This window comes from Mirounga angustirostris, unplaced genomic scaffold, assembly GCF_029215605.1.
Source record: "Mirounga angustirostris isolate CCGP_5_RB_7025 unplaced genomic scaffold, mMirAng1.0.hap1 SCAF_1, whole genome shotgun sequence".
Lineage (NCBI taxonomy): Eukaryota > Metazoa > Chordata > Mammalia > Carnivora > Phocidae > Mirounga > Mirounga angustirostris.
Window position 1 is genome coordinate 71776710 of NW_026991709.1, and position 13652 is coordinate 71790361.

Genomic DNA, 13652 nt, shown 5'->3' on the forward strand with positions numbered 1-13652 from the left:
ATGTAGCTATTGAAATTAATTAAAGTTAGACAAAATTAAAAGTTGAATTCTTCTGCCACACTGCTACATTTTAAGAGCTCAGCCACATGTGCCTAGGGACTACTGTTTTGAACAGGACAGATTGTAGAACATGTCCATCATTGTAGGAAATTTTGTCAAATAGTATTGAGGGGGAAACTTTCTCGGTATATATCTTTCTAGAACTTTGGGTGTGTGTATTTTGGTTGATATACAATGGGATCATACTGTTATCTGCTTCTTTCACTTAATAAATAGGGAACAGATTTCTAAGTCCTTCAGTGTACATCACTTTGGGGAGGATTTTAAAAAGTCTTTATTATGGAAAATTTCAAACATAAACAAAATTGAATAATTTCAATAGCTGGTAGCTCATGGCTAACATTGTTTTATCAATACTCCCACCCATTTTTTTCTCTTCCCCAGATTTTATTTTGAACCAAATCTCAGACACTTTACTAACAAATCATTCAGTATGTATCTCTAAAAGAAAAAAGCCAATCACAATATCTCATTTCCTTAAACTATAAAACTATATATTCAGTATTCAGATTGTCCCGATTATATCATATGTGCTTTTTAAAAATAGATTCTTCAAATTAGAATTCATAGAAGTTCCATTCATTGCAGTTGGCTAATAGGTCTCTTGAGTCTCTATTTTAAATGTTTCCACTTGCAGTTTGTGAATACATCACTTTTAATGACAGCATCATTATTTTTGTTTAACCACTTTATTGGTGAACGTTTGATTTAAATTCTTGCCATCATAAAACTAGCTCTGCTTTATCCTTATGGCTAAACATTTGCATACATTCTTAATTATTTCCTCAGGATGAATTCCTAGAAGTAAAAATGCTGATTCACAATGGGCGGATATATATATATATATATATATATATATTTTAAAGATTTTATTTATTTATTTGACAGAGAGAGAGACACAGCGAGAGAGGGAACACAGGGGGAGTGGGAGAGGGAGAAGCAGACTTCCCACGGAGCAGGGAGCCCGATGTGGGGCTCGATCCCAGGACCTGGAATCATGACCTGAGCCGAAGGCAGACGCTTAACGACTGAGCCACCCAGGCGCCCCCGGATATATTTTTAAGGCTCATTTCAATGAGTCAGGTATTGGGGATATTATGGTAAAAAAAAAAAAAAAAGATGTACTTCCTATTTTTCATGAGATCTTGCCTTCTTGCAATGGAGAAAGATGGGACTGAATAGGTTATAGGTGGCCCTCGTGGGATTGTTGGAGGATAGTGCCTCACCTGGACACTGGATGGGTTGGTGTTCAGAGACCACTCATCAGGGCAGTGACATCTAAGTCAAGGTTTGACGCAGAAGGAGAGTTTGGCTGTGTGAAGATCTAAGGCAGTGCTTTAGAAACTTTGGTCTGTAAAAGATTCACTATTGAGGCTCAGGCTCATTGAAGATGAACCTGATTCTCTGTTTTTACCAAGCTCCCCAGGTGTTTCCAATGCCAACAAAATCTGAGAACCACTGCCTTGGGGAGAAACATTTATCAGGATAGGAGAGAATTGAGAGTTCTCTTAGGGGCCAGAAAGATTTTAGTATTGCCAGAGTGCCCTCCAGAAAAGTACCCTTCCTCCATCTGCTGTAGAGGGAAGTGTCTCTCTCTATCCTTGACAATATTGGGTACTAGTCAATATGATAAAAATCTGATAATCTATCCAACATTACAGATGGAAAAGCCAGTTACCTCTAATCTCTGGTCAGAAGTCTGAGAAATTGACCAAAGTTAGAACTGAAAGAGTTACTGTGCTTACCAAAGTTCTTTGTCTATTTAGCCATGTTATTATTATACACCCGGCTATCTCTATTTTGAGCTGAGGAAACCTGTCACCATCTGACATACTACATACCTTTTCTTGTCTATTTCCCCGGCTAGAATATAAGCTGTATGAGGGCAGAGATTTTTTTTTTTTTTTTTTTACTGCTGTAATCCTCAGGCACTACTGTGCTTGATATGCAGTAGTCACTATGTTATCTATTGAATAAATGACTAGCCACCTTCATTCAACTCCTATTTCACTTTCCAGCCAGCGGTATATTTCAGGAAGCTGCAACATTAATTTATCTTTATGGTCAAAGAATTGGGAATGAAGAAAACATGGAGAGAGTCTTGAGTATTTTCCTTTCTATGTAAAATTTAAATTATCTTGTTAATTCACTTTTTATCCATAAATTCCAGGAGTAGTGATCTTGTAAAGGTCTGAAAAATAAAATAATGGAATAAATTCTGGAATAAGTGGCAGAAGGAAAAACCACATTATTGATGGTGAAGATGAAGGGCACAATTCCAGAATTATTTTTCTCTTATTAGTGAACAACAATCAGAATGTAATAATATAGCTGTAGCACACTGCTGTGGGGATTCTGTGGAGCATATAATAAAGTCTTAATGGAGATCTGTAGTTTGATATTTGTAATTACCCTAGAAAAGCTATGGTCGCTATAATTTGGTACTTGTTGGATATTTAGCCTTGTAGAGTTTGGTGTTTCTAGCATAGTTTATATTGTTTGCTAAGTGTTAGGCACAGTTCTAACTGCTTTTTATGTATTGTCTTATAATCCTATGAGGCTTAGGTACTAGTATTAGCCCTGTTTTCCAAATGGGTGTAATTGCAGCTCAGATTAAGGAAACTGTCTGAAGTCTAATAATTTGTAGTGCTAGATTAACTTGGAGAGCTTGCTCTTGTAACCAGTGTCTACTGAAGGTTGTGGTTAAATACACACAACTCAGGGCTCAAAATACTGCTTTCAGTGTGAATCTTGGCTAAAAGCTTGGGCGTTGGAAGCGGGAAGACTTGGGTTGAGATCTCGCTCTATTACTAGCCAACTAGGTTTGGGCAATATACTGCTCTAAATCTGTTTCCTCAATTGTAAAGTGCAGATAATAACTCTACTTAGGGTTGTAAGGATTAAGTGAATTCAAGTAAGAGCCTATCACTCGAGTGAGTTAATTGAGCTATTGGGTTATCCTCACCCCCCACCCCAAGGTAATTAGTATGTGTTGATCTTGTTGCTCAGCCCACTTCAGAGGACCAATGTTTTTTCAGAAAACTGTTAGTCCAATTGAAAAGAGTTAAAAATGAGATGGTGGTTCTGGGTACCAGTCACTTTGACCAATAAGGGCATGGCACAATAAACTGCTGAGTGATAATTCGTATGTGCATTTGCCCGTACATTTTCACCTCCGTGTCCTTCAAGCATGCAGATCATTTGTACATGTTTAAAAGCTACAGTATTATCATCAGTCCTTAGACTGAAGTTAATGAGTTTTTATGTAGTTGTCAAGTGTCCAGCTGTCTAAGGTCAAAACCGCAACTGTGTGACCTTGGGCAAGTTACCTCAGTGTGCCTCAGTTAAAATTGAAAAACGACTTGGTACATCTTAAGGCTCTTTTAAAGTGTTAGTCTGTTAAAAAAAGAAACAAGAGTCTCCGGCCGATACTCCCCTGGGGCTCTGGAAACTATCCCAAAGTCGTGGGCAGTGGGGTCCCCCTGCTGGCCACATCCTTTACATGGCCTCAAGTGCCCGTGCGCGGGGCAGGCCATTTCCACCTTAGGTGGCATTCCTCATTTACCGTGAATGAGGAAGGAGCTTGTTAGTTTAAATTCCCTAGCCTCAGCTAGTCTCCCAGGTGTGAAGGGAGTCGGCGGGGAGAGGACTTCAAGCCTCCAAACATTTGGGGGAGAAAGGTATAGAGAGAAAACTTTTCCCGTTTGGTGCGTCCAGTTTAGTGTTTTTGCTAACCGAAGATCCTGCATTGGGGCGCCTCTATACCTTTCAAGGCTCAGCTTCGATTTCTAGCGTCTGAGGCTGGGCATTTAGGACGGCCAGTTTTAACAGACGGTACAGTCCCGCTGGCTTTCTCGAAGTCGGAGTCCTCGCCCGCCGCTAGCTCCTTCCCGTCTCGAATCCCTCTAAATCTAGGACCCAGCGGCTGCCGGGCAGCCCTGGCTCCGCCTCTCCGCGCATCAGCGCCCGCGGATTGGCTCCGGGCAGCGCGGCCCCGCCCCCGCCATGGCCGCTGCCCGCCGCCTGGGCTACTAAGTGGCTGCCAGGGTGCTGGTCTCCGCTGCAGCTCCCCGGCTGCTCTGTCTGCGGGTCCGTCGTGCATGGGTCGGCGAGGCGGGTCCTCATGCGCTCGGGCCATGGCGCGCCTGGGCGCTGTGCGCTCCCACTACTGCGCGCTGCTGCTGGCCGCGGCGCTGGCCGTCTGTGCTTTCTACTACCTCGGCTCGGGCCGGGAGACCTTCTCCAGCGCCACCAAGAGGCTGAAGGAGGCCCGCGCCGGGGTCCCCGCCGTGCCCTCGCCGCCCGTGCCGGAGGTGGCGCGGGGCTCCGTGGCGCCGGCCCCGGGCGCCAAGGCCAAGAGCCTGGAGGGCGGCGGGCCCGGGCCGGTGGACTATCACCTGCTGATGATGTTCACCAAGGCGGAACACAACGCCGCGCTGCAGGCCAAGGCCCGCGTCGCGCTCAGCTCCCTGCTGCGCCTCGCTAAGTTCGAGGCGCACGAGGTGCTTAACCTGCACTTCGTGAGCGAGGAGGCCAGCCGCGAGGTGGCCAAGGCCCTGCTGCGAGAGCTTTTGCCGCCAGCCGCCGGCTTCAAGTGCAAGGTGAGCGGGGCTGCGGCTGGGGGCTCCCGGCGGATGGCCCACCCCATACGTTTGTCGCTCCCCGCCCCCCCCTCCAACATTGCCCCAGCTTTGCCCGAAACCTGCGTTCGCCCTATGCTGGAGGCAGCGTCTGGGGGGCGTGTCCAGGAGTGCTGGACACTGGACACCGCTGAGTGCAGGAGTGCTGCCGGGTGTCAACTGACTACCCTGACCCGTTTGCCTATCCCTCTCCCCCGAGAATTGGCTCGCCCCCTCTCTGCTGGCCTTGCAGGATCCAGCACTGCCTTCGCAGTCCGCGCTTTTTATTCTCCCCAGTCTTTGACTTTTGAGGTTGGAACAGACCGTTTGAGGGCAGTAGTCGTTCTATGCAGGGTCTGCTGGACAGGGTCTTAGTGAGGTCGCGTGAATCGAAGGTGCGGTGACATTTCTCATATTTAAGTCAGAACTGGCTAAGCCCAAACCCAGACAGTGTGAACCACCTCATCCCCTTTCTGCGACTTCTTCCCCACTCTCAAGGGTCATGAACCCATTTAGGGAAGCCACCGGTTCCTCCAAGGGAGGAAGGGAAAGCTCTAAGAGGTACATATAAGATCTGGGGAGAGCACAGCAGAGCTAGACACTTTGTCCCAGGCTGGACCAACCTGCCTCCGTGGCAGCTCAAATCCCATCTCTCTCCATCATCTCCCATGATCTCCTGGCTCTGCTTGTCAGAGGTTAGTTTCCTGGCTTAGTGTTAATTGCTTCAGTCAAGTTGCTAGCCTCATTTTGACCTAATAGTTGCACAGAGGGGATCCAAGGTCTGATTTTTTGATAGGATTAGTAGGTGGTCTTAAAGGATGGAGACTGATGGTGGGGGAAGGGGTTGTGAGATAAGAGTAATGTCCCATGTGTTTGCGCCCAGGAAGTGACAAGGGGAGCTGCTGCCAAGATCCTGCAGGGTTCAGGGGTCTGTGACAGCTCAAGTCCCAACTTCAAGGAGGTCTGTCTGTGTTGTGGGCCTGGCCCTCTTCTCCAGCCTTGCTTCTCGTCCTCCTATGTGCACCTTAGATCTTGATTGTGCTGAATGTGCCTTTACACAAGATGTACTCTCTGCCTAGGATGTCCTTCCTTCCCTCCTGGGGCCTTGGCCACTCTTTACTTAGCTTTCACCTTCCTTGGAATGTCCCTAGACTTGGGGACAGTCCATGCCCAGCCTTCCACCGCTTTCCATTCCCGCTTCTCCCCATAGCACACAAGATCTGTCTCCTGCCCAGAACAAGTAAGCCTGTCCGGAGCACCCACCATAGTCAGGGAAGGGCCCCAGGGCCCTGGACTTCATGCTATAGGAGGCCAAGAATCCAGGTCCTTGACCCACTGTCTGACCTGGGGTTTTTCAGCCTGGGGCCCATCCCAGTTTACCTAACTGGAATCTCAAGGTGAGACCTGGCAGCCTGTCCTGGGTGATCCCTAGGACTCTAATGCTTGAGAAACTCTGACTCTAATGCTTGAGAAAACCAAGGGCCCTTGATCAAAGGGCCATTCTGGGCAGAGCTGGGATTTGACTGGGTCTCTACCCTGAAGACCACCATTGTCATTTTCTCACTTCATGGAGTCAGAGGTAGCAACTCGGGCCAGATCTCTACCCATCCCTTTCTCTCAAGCTCCAGCCACAACTTCTTGTGCACTCGGGGCTTTCTAGCTGCTGTCAGGATACTCTTTCTCTCTCCATCTCCAGGTCTCGGCCATCTGCAGATTCCATCCCCTCTTTGGAGCCTTCCAGGGAAACCCCATCTGAAAGGCACGTCTTCCTCTCCCTCCTCCTCCCTGGTGTCCCCTGGTGCTAGGAACATATCGGGTCTTATCTCCCGTGCCCGTGCATGATGCCCGGCACATAGTCAGCACCAGCAATCTTGGCCTCAGGGCCAGGTCCCCATCGCGGTGTCTGTGTTTCATGCTCCCTCCCTCTGCCGTGCTCGGTTCGGACAGCCAGAGGTCACCAAGGCCTGGAAGCAGCTGTGGACGATCTGAGGGAATTGACAGTACCTGTGCTGAGGCATGGCCAATGAGGGTCTGGGGGCTTGGTAGCTGGACGGCTGTGGTCGGAGAAGAGTTTATCAGTTTCGGCATAAAATCGTTCCTGTTAGTTTCGAGGTCAGATTTTGAGTCTGTTCTCTGTTTTTGATAAAAGGTGCTCTTTTTTTCTTTAAATATATGGTACTCAAAGGTTGGCTTCATTTTATTGGTCATTTGATTCTCCCTCAGGTTTGGAATATTCCTGAAAGGAATGCTTTTTCTGGCATCACTTCACACATGCTTCTCCCTCTGCCTCGAGTGGCTCCTTACCCCGACCCCCATCCTTAGCTCTGCAATCAGGTCTCAGTGTCAATGTTGTTTCCTTGGCAAACCTTTCCTGAGCGCCCATTACACACTCCCATAGCACCAAGTAACATTTATCACTGTTGTAATTATATAATTATTGAATGAAATATATGTCTACCTTTCAAGACAAGGAAGACAAAGGGCATGGACCCTGACTTCTCTTACATGTTGTATCCCCAGCACTGAACATCATGCCTTCCATATGGGAGTGCATTTTATACGAACAATTAATCTTTCAGTATTAATTAGGAAGAAGGAAACTGTAGAAATTCTCACCCTGGTTGCATCAGGGCTGGAAGGGACCTTCAAGAGCACATAGCACAATGGGTGAAGAGACTTGCCCGAGGCCACTTGCGAGTTACTGACCTGGCTAGGACTAGACCCATGTCCTAGGTCAGTGTTTTTCCCTTTCTACCCTGTTTCTTCTTTGTTTTTCTTCTGAGATTTTATTTAAATTCAAGTTAGTTAACATACAGTGTAGTATTGGTTTCAGGAGTAGAATTTAGGGATTCATTACTTACATGACACGCAGTGTTGCCCATTCCCCAATTACCCCATGCCCCACCCACCTTGTCTCCAGCAACCCTCAGTTTGTTCTCTATAGTTGAGTCTCCCATGATTTGCCTCCCCTTCCATTTTTATCTTATTTTACTGTTCTTTCCCTTCTCTTATGTTCATCTGTTTTGTTTCTTAAATTCCACATATGAGTGAAATCATCATATACCATGTTTCTTCTTTAAGGAGCACTTCTGTCTTGTAAGGTCAGGTAATAAGGACAGTTGACTCCCGGGAGAAGAGTTGCCTTGAAGTGTGTGAGGACAGCTTGGGGGCGAGGAAGGCAGCTCCTCGCCCAGCCACCTGTCTGGAGACAGCCTCCTCCGTCAGTGTGGGCCCTTGGGCTCTGCCACGTCTGTAAGCTGCAGAGCAGAGCTCCAGCGAGCCAGCGTGGGAACTGTGCTCACACCCAGAGGTCTCTTCTAAGGCCATTTTCAAGTGAAACTGAAATACCTTTTAGCTGAACGGGTTGCAGAAGTAGATCACAGAACATTATTAGTGACCTCAGATTATATTTTGACTAATTAAATATTAGCTAAAAAACCATTCACTGCACCAGAAAAATCTTGTTTTCATTATTATTGAAAATCTTTTGAAATCTACTGGTTTGTCTCCTAACAGTACAGAAGTCTATTATTTCTTCATGTATATAAGCATCCAAATAACAAGCATCCAGACCTGCTGTGTTCCAGGCATCAGGTTAGGGGCTGCTAGCCTGTATAAATAGGTCCAGGGTCTGACTGCATCAGAATCCCGCGGGTACACTTATTAAATGTTCAGAGTCCTGGGCCCCGCCCCCGCCTGTGGGACCTGGGAATCTGAATTTGTATGGAGCTGCAGAGGCAGGTGGGGGAGTTCACTGCCCTGAGGGGACACAGGAGCGCCGGGGGCTCTCCTGCCGACCTTCCAGACCCAGTTCAGCCATCCTGTCTGTGCAGCCTTCGCTGGGAGCATGGTGCCTGGCACACAGTGGGCAGTCAGGAAACATTTGGCTGCACTGCTCTCTGTCCTCCAGGCGCTCCTGGTTCTGCTGGCCTGGGAAAGGCTGCTACGTCCATCTTGCACAAATGCTGCTTTTACGATACCACTTCCACTCAGGACCTCCTGACTCCGGCTCACTTGTCATCCCAAGCTGTCCCTTCTCATGGGGTTTTGCTTGCTCTGCTTCTGAGCCATCTGTTGCCTCATTCTGTTTGTCAAGAGGAATCCTACACTTCTAGATGTACATCGAGACTTATCTTTTTCACCAGCCTTCCTTGCTCTATCAGGTTTGATAGAATATGCCATGGAAACCCCAAATTGTGGTGGCTTATGCAAGATTGAGCTTTATTTCTCATCCAAATGGAAGTCCAGAGGTAGGCATTCCTGGTGCCATGGGGGCTTCCTGAAGTCATGAGGGTGCTAGGCTCCTTGTAGCTGCCCATGTCACTCTCCCTAGGGAGTGACCGTTGCCTTGTGGGCCAGGCTGGCTGGTACAGCTTTAGCCATCATGTCTGTGTTGTAGCAGGATGGAGGAAGAATCAAAAAAAAAGAGTCCTCTGCTAAAAGTAGGAGTTCTGTTAATCAGAAAGGAGAGGAGAGCAGGTTTTGGGGTAGACGACCAGCCATCCCTACCCCACCCCTTAGGAGCCCACCCTGGGCCTGACCAAGCACCTGCTGTATGTGGGGCCCTGGATTCACAGCTACAGGGGACACAGACGTAGGTCCGGGACAGCCCCTGCCATCCAGAGACCCACACTGCTGAGCGTCACACTCATGTTCATCCTGTCTTGCTGCAAAAATGCGGTGGGTGGGTTAGGCATGAGATGGCCCGAGGGAGTGAGACAGCTCTGAGTTTCAAATGCGGTTGGCCAGTTACTAGCTGGGTAACCGCGGGTCCTCCACCTTGCCGCTCAGGGCCTCCGAAGCCTCGTCTGTAAATGAGGATCAGACACCCCCCACCTCCCGCGTAGCAGCAAGGATTTGATGTCATCATTCTGTAGCACGCTCAGCCCAGTGCTGCCGAGTCGCTCATGGATCCAGGCTCACAGCATGGCCCCACCGCGCTGACTTCTGGGGAAATCAACACAGGGAGCAGGCCCCGGAGCACCCGGCATCGCTCAGCTGACATGACCTGGGGTTCTCTCCTCCCTCCTATTTGGGGTGGCCAGCACCCCCTGCAGAGGCCTGGCGGGGCTCCCCCACCCCAGGGGTGTCCAGTACTGCTTCTTTGTGGTGTTTCCCATGCTCTCGTTGTGTGATCACTCAGATGGTAGCCACTCCGAAAGGCCTTCCCTGAACCCCTTTTCTAAAGCAGCCCCCACCTGGGCCCTCATCCTCTCTCGCATCAGCTTGTTTGTAGCACATATTCATTTGTTCGTTCCTTCATTTGTTCAACAGACGAGTGCTTACTCTGTGCCTGTGAATAGCGGGAATGGAACCAAGTTTCTGCTCTCGTGGAGCTTACAGTCTAGGGTTGTGGGGGATGAGGGAGACTTTAAACAGATAAACAAGTACAGGTAGAGCAAGTCAGATTGTGAGAAGTTTAGAGCAGGCAAAGCAGGGTAAGGACATAAGAAGTGTATGTGTCCAGGGAGGGGCAGTTGGCGGGTCGAGGTTGTCAGGAAAGGCCCCGCTGATGAGGTGACATTTGAGCAGGGACGGAGGGAAGTGAGAGTATGGAGTTTTGGACATCTAGAAGAGAGAGAGCTCTAGCTAGAGCTGTGTGTGGGAAGGCTGCAGGTGGGAGTGTGCTCTGCATGTTTGAGAAAATAACCATCCTTTTATTTATTTGCAGTCTTCCTCTCCCTACTAGAACATAATCTCCATAAGGGCAGGACATCGCTTCCCTTCTTCTTCTGCTGAGGTCGGCAGGAACCCCATAAATGCCATTCCTATTTCTGGCCTAAGTTGGAAATGATAGAGAGACTGGGGACAGGCAGCCTGCTAACCTGAAACACAAGAATCAGACTTCTGGAGGGACAGACAGCCCTGGCCTCCCTGCAGGGGTGGGCAGGCTCTCCACAGGTAATTCCAGAAGAGGGGAGGGGAGAGGGGAGGAGGGGAGAAAGAAGGGGAAGGGAGAGGAGAGGATGAAGGGCGAAGTAGAAGTAGAGGAGGGGGCCAGGGCAGGCATGCCTTCCAAACTCACCCATCAGCTCAGTTTCTCCTCCTACCTTAAGGGAGGTGTTAGTGTGTGTAGTGGGGAGCAAGAGGCCAGGAGTGCCGGTCTAGTGGCGAGCCCCCCACGTAGAAGGCACGGAACAGTGGAAACAGAGGTGCTCCCTCTTTCCCCCACCACCATCCTATTCTTAGCACAGTTCCTGGCACATTTGAGGCTCTCCATCAATAGTCACAGTTGACTGACTGATGGCTGTTTTAGCTAAACCCAGGAAATCCTATCGGAGTTCTCAGTGATCTGCCCCTCTTCTGCCGAACCCCATCTTCCTCAGAGCATGAGGCTGGGTTGCTCAGTCCCCAGATGACAGGTTAGGAAGGAGAAGGAAGCCGCGTGCTTTCCACACGTAAGGCAGTTGTTGGATTCCAGGGGGAGCGTGTGCTGAGGACTGAGGTGGAAGCTCTGGGCACACCGGGACATTGCCAGAGCTTCGGCAGGAGCAACACTGAGTGGCTTTGAAAAGATGAGAACCTCAGCTCATAGTTGGGGCTTGGCAGAAGCGTAAAGACCGCCACGCAGGCTGCCACACGATGATGCTCATGGCGAGCGGGCGACACTGAAAGGCAGCTTCTCCCAGCCCGTCAGAGCAGCAGGTACCTTGCATATGAACGAGACTCAAATAGGTTATGACAGTCTGGGGAAGAGGGGGTCTGAGAAATGCCTCCTGCAGTGAGAGGCTCTCGGAAAGATAGGCTGACATTTCTTACTACAGAATTTAGAGAACCTTGCTGCGTTACCAAACCCATTCGCCAGTGGAGCTCTTTTAAATTATAGTATGTTCATGAAACAACTGTAGTAGTTTGTGTGCTGATATGTGTTTCTCAGGAAAAACTTCAGTCATTGATCTGTAGGGAATAACTTTATATGGTTATTACTGTATCCCATACGATACACTCTGGATAATTCCATAGATAATACCACAGATAATGTGTTATAAGGCAAAGCCCATAACATAGGTCGGGGACCATCCTAGAGCTGACTCACACTGATATATGGGTGGTTGGTAAATGCTGTGAGGGCCTCAGGGCACAGATGTAATATTCAAGCTGGACATCAGGAATTCCTCACAATTTTCTGTTTTCTGTTCCCATTGATCATTTTTAAAAAGACAGATAATCACATTTTTCTTTTTTGCAATTAAAAAAACTGAACTAGAATTTACATGCCATAAAATGCACCCCTTTAAAATAAACAGTTCAGTGGTTTTTAATATTCACAAGATTGTTCAGCCATGACCACTAATTCCAAAACATTTTCATCACCCCCAAAAGAAATCCCATACACGTTAGCAGTCACTCCCCATTCCCCTCTTTCCCCAGCCCTGGCAACCACAAACTGCTTTCTATCTCCATAAATTTGCCTGTTCTGAACATTTCATAAAAATGGACTCATTCAGTATGTGATCTTTTGTATCTGGCTTCCTTTGCTTGGCATGGATAGTACTTCATCCTTTTTAATGGTTGCATGATATTCCATTGTATGGACCTGCCACATTTATTCATTCATTATTTGATGGACATTTGGGTGGTTTACACTTGTTGGCTATTGTGAATAATTCTGCTGTGAACATTCGTTTATGAGTTTCTGTGTGGATATATGTGTTCACATCTCTTGGGTATATACCCAGGCATGGAATGGCTAGGCCATATGTGAACCTTGGAGGAAATGCTAGACTGTTTTCCAAAGCGGCTGCACCATTGTGCATTCCCACCAGCAGCGTATGAGGGCTCCAGAGTCTCCACATCCCCACCATTACTTGCTGTTGTCTTTTTGATCATAGCCATTCTCGTGGGTATGAAGTAGCATCTCATTGTGATTTTGATTTGCATTTCCCCAATGACTAATGGCAAGATGATTACATATTGATAAGGACAACTGTACACATGTATTTGATATTTTTCTTATGTGTTTACCAAAATGCATTTTACAAGAAAACCCAGGTATCTGGACACTCCCCGCCCCACCCAGAAAGATGTTATATAGCATCTCTGGAAACGCTTGTATTCTGAAGAATATAGTTTAGAAATTTCGGATGTATATAGTAATGTTATTTCTAAAATCAATGAGGCGATGTTACTTGTATGAAGACTTGATTAGGAGAATAATAGTAACATTTCAGCACTTTAGAGTTTATAAAAGGGCTTTTACAAACATCTCATTTGAGCATCACTGTGACAGGTGAAGGAGCCCCCAAGGCTGATGGATCAGGAGACTTACTTGAGCTCCCAGACTAAGTCATGGGGCTGGGCTGTATCATGCTTTAGGGAGGAGGCGACACCCACGAGAGTGGGAGCCAGTGAGGGCTGGCCTGTAGCCCACCTCGCAATCTGTATCATCCCCCTGCCCAGTGGCCCCAAATAATTAATTACATCAGTCTGAACAAAGACTGTGCTCTCTGCAAGGGCAGCGTCTGTCTCCCTCGCCTTCCCAGAACACTGCAGAGTCACCAAGCTTTGGAGCTGGAAGGAAATTCTGAACCTATGGGTGCAGCGTCCTCCCAGTGAGCTGACAGACCTGGGTGGAGGGGGCGGTGACTTACTTAGTGCCACACAGAGCTGGGGTTAGAATCAGCCCAGGCTCTTCGGTTTGGGCGTCAGTGTTATCAGCAGTCTGTACTCCCTTTTGGGAGAGTGAATTGAGAGCCAGCTCACCCTAACCCCCCTGCAGGGCCTATGTTTGGGCCTGTGTTCACCCATCCCAACTGGGCCTCACTGCCTTGTGTCCCCACGGATCTTTATGGCTGGACAGGGAAGGCTGAAGCCCTGCTGGTTGTTGGGGGCTGGCTTTCCAGCAGCCTTGTGCCAGAATGGGGCCTGGGGTCAGTACTGGAGGGAACGCATGTGGTGTGTCCACTGCTTGGGGGTTTGCGCTGGAGGGCGCCGGTCTCCAGGCCAGGAGGTCCGCAGGTGGAGTAGCTTAGG

General features: G+C 48.3%; 1 protein-coding gene across 3 annotated transcripts in view; it reads left to right on the plus strand.

The window, feature by feature from the left end:
* Positions 1-4052: 4052 nt before the first annotated feature.
* Positions 4053-13652, plus strand: part of XXYLT1 (xyloside xylosyltransferase 1) — a 161831-nt gene continuing 152231 nt past the window's right edge. The window contains exon 1 of one of the 3 annotated variants that reach the window (XM_064578611.1): positions 4053-4661. In XM_064578611.1, coding sequence (XP_064434681.1) covers positions 4161-4661 — 501 coding nt within the window. In that variant the 5' untranslated portion in view covers positions 4053-4160. Of the gene's footprint in view, positions 4662-10360; positions 10581-13652 lie in introns of those variants that run through there. The other 2 variants (XM_045903130.3, XM_064578760.1) reach the window with 2 other exon arrangements.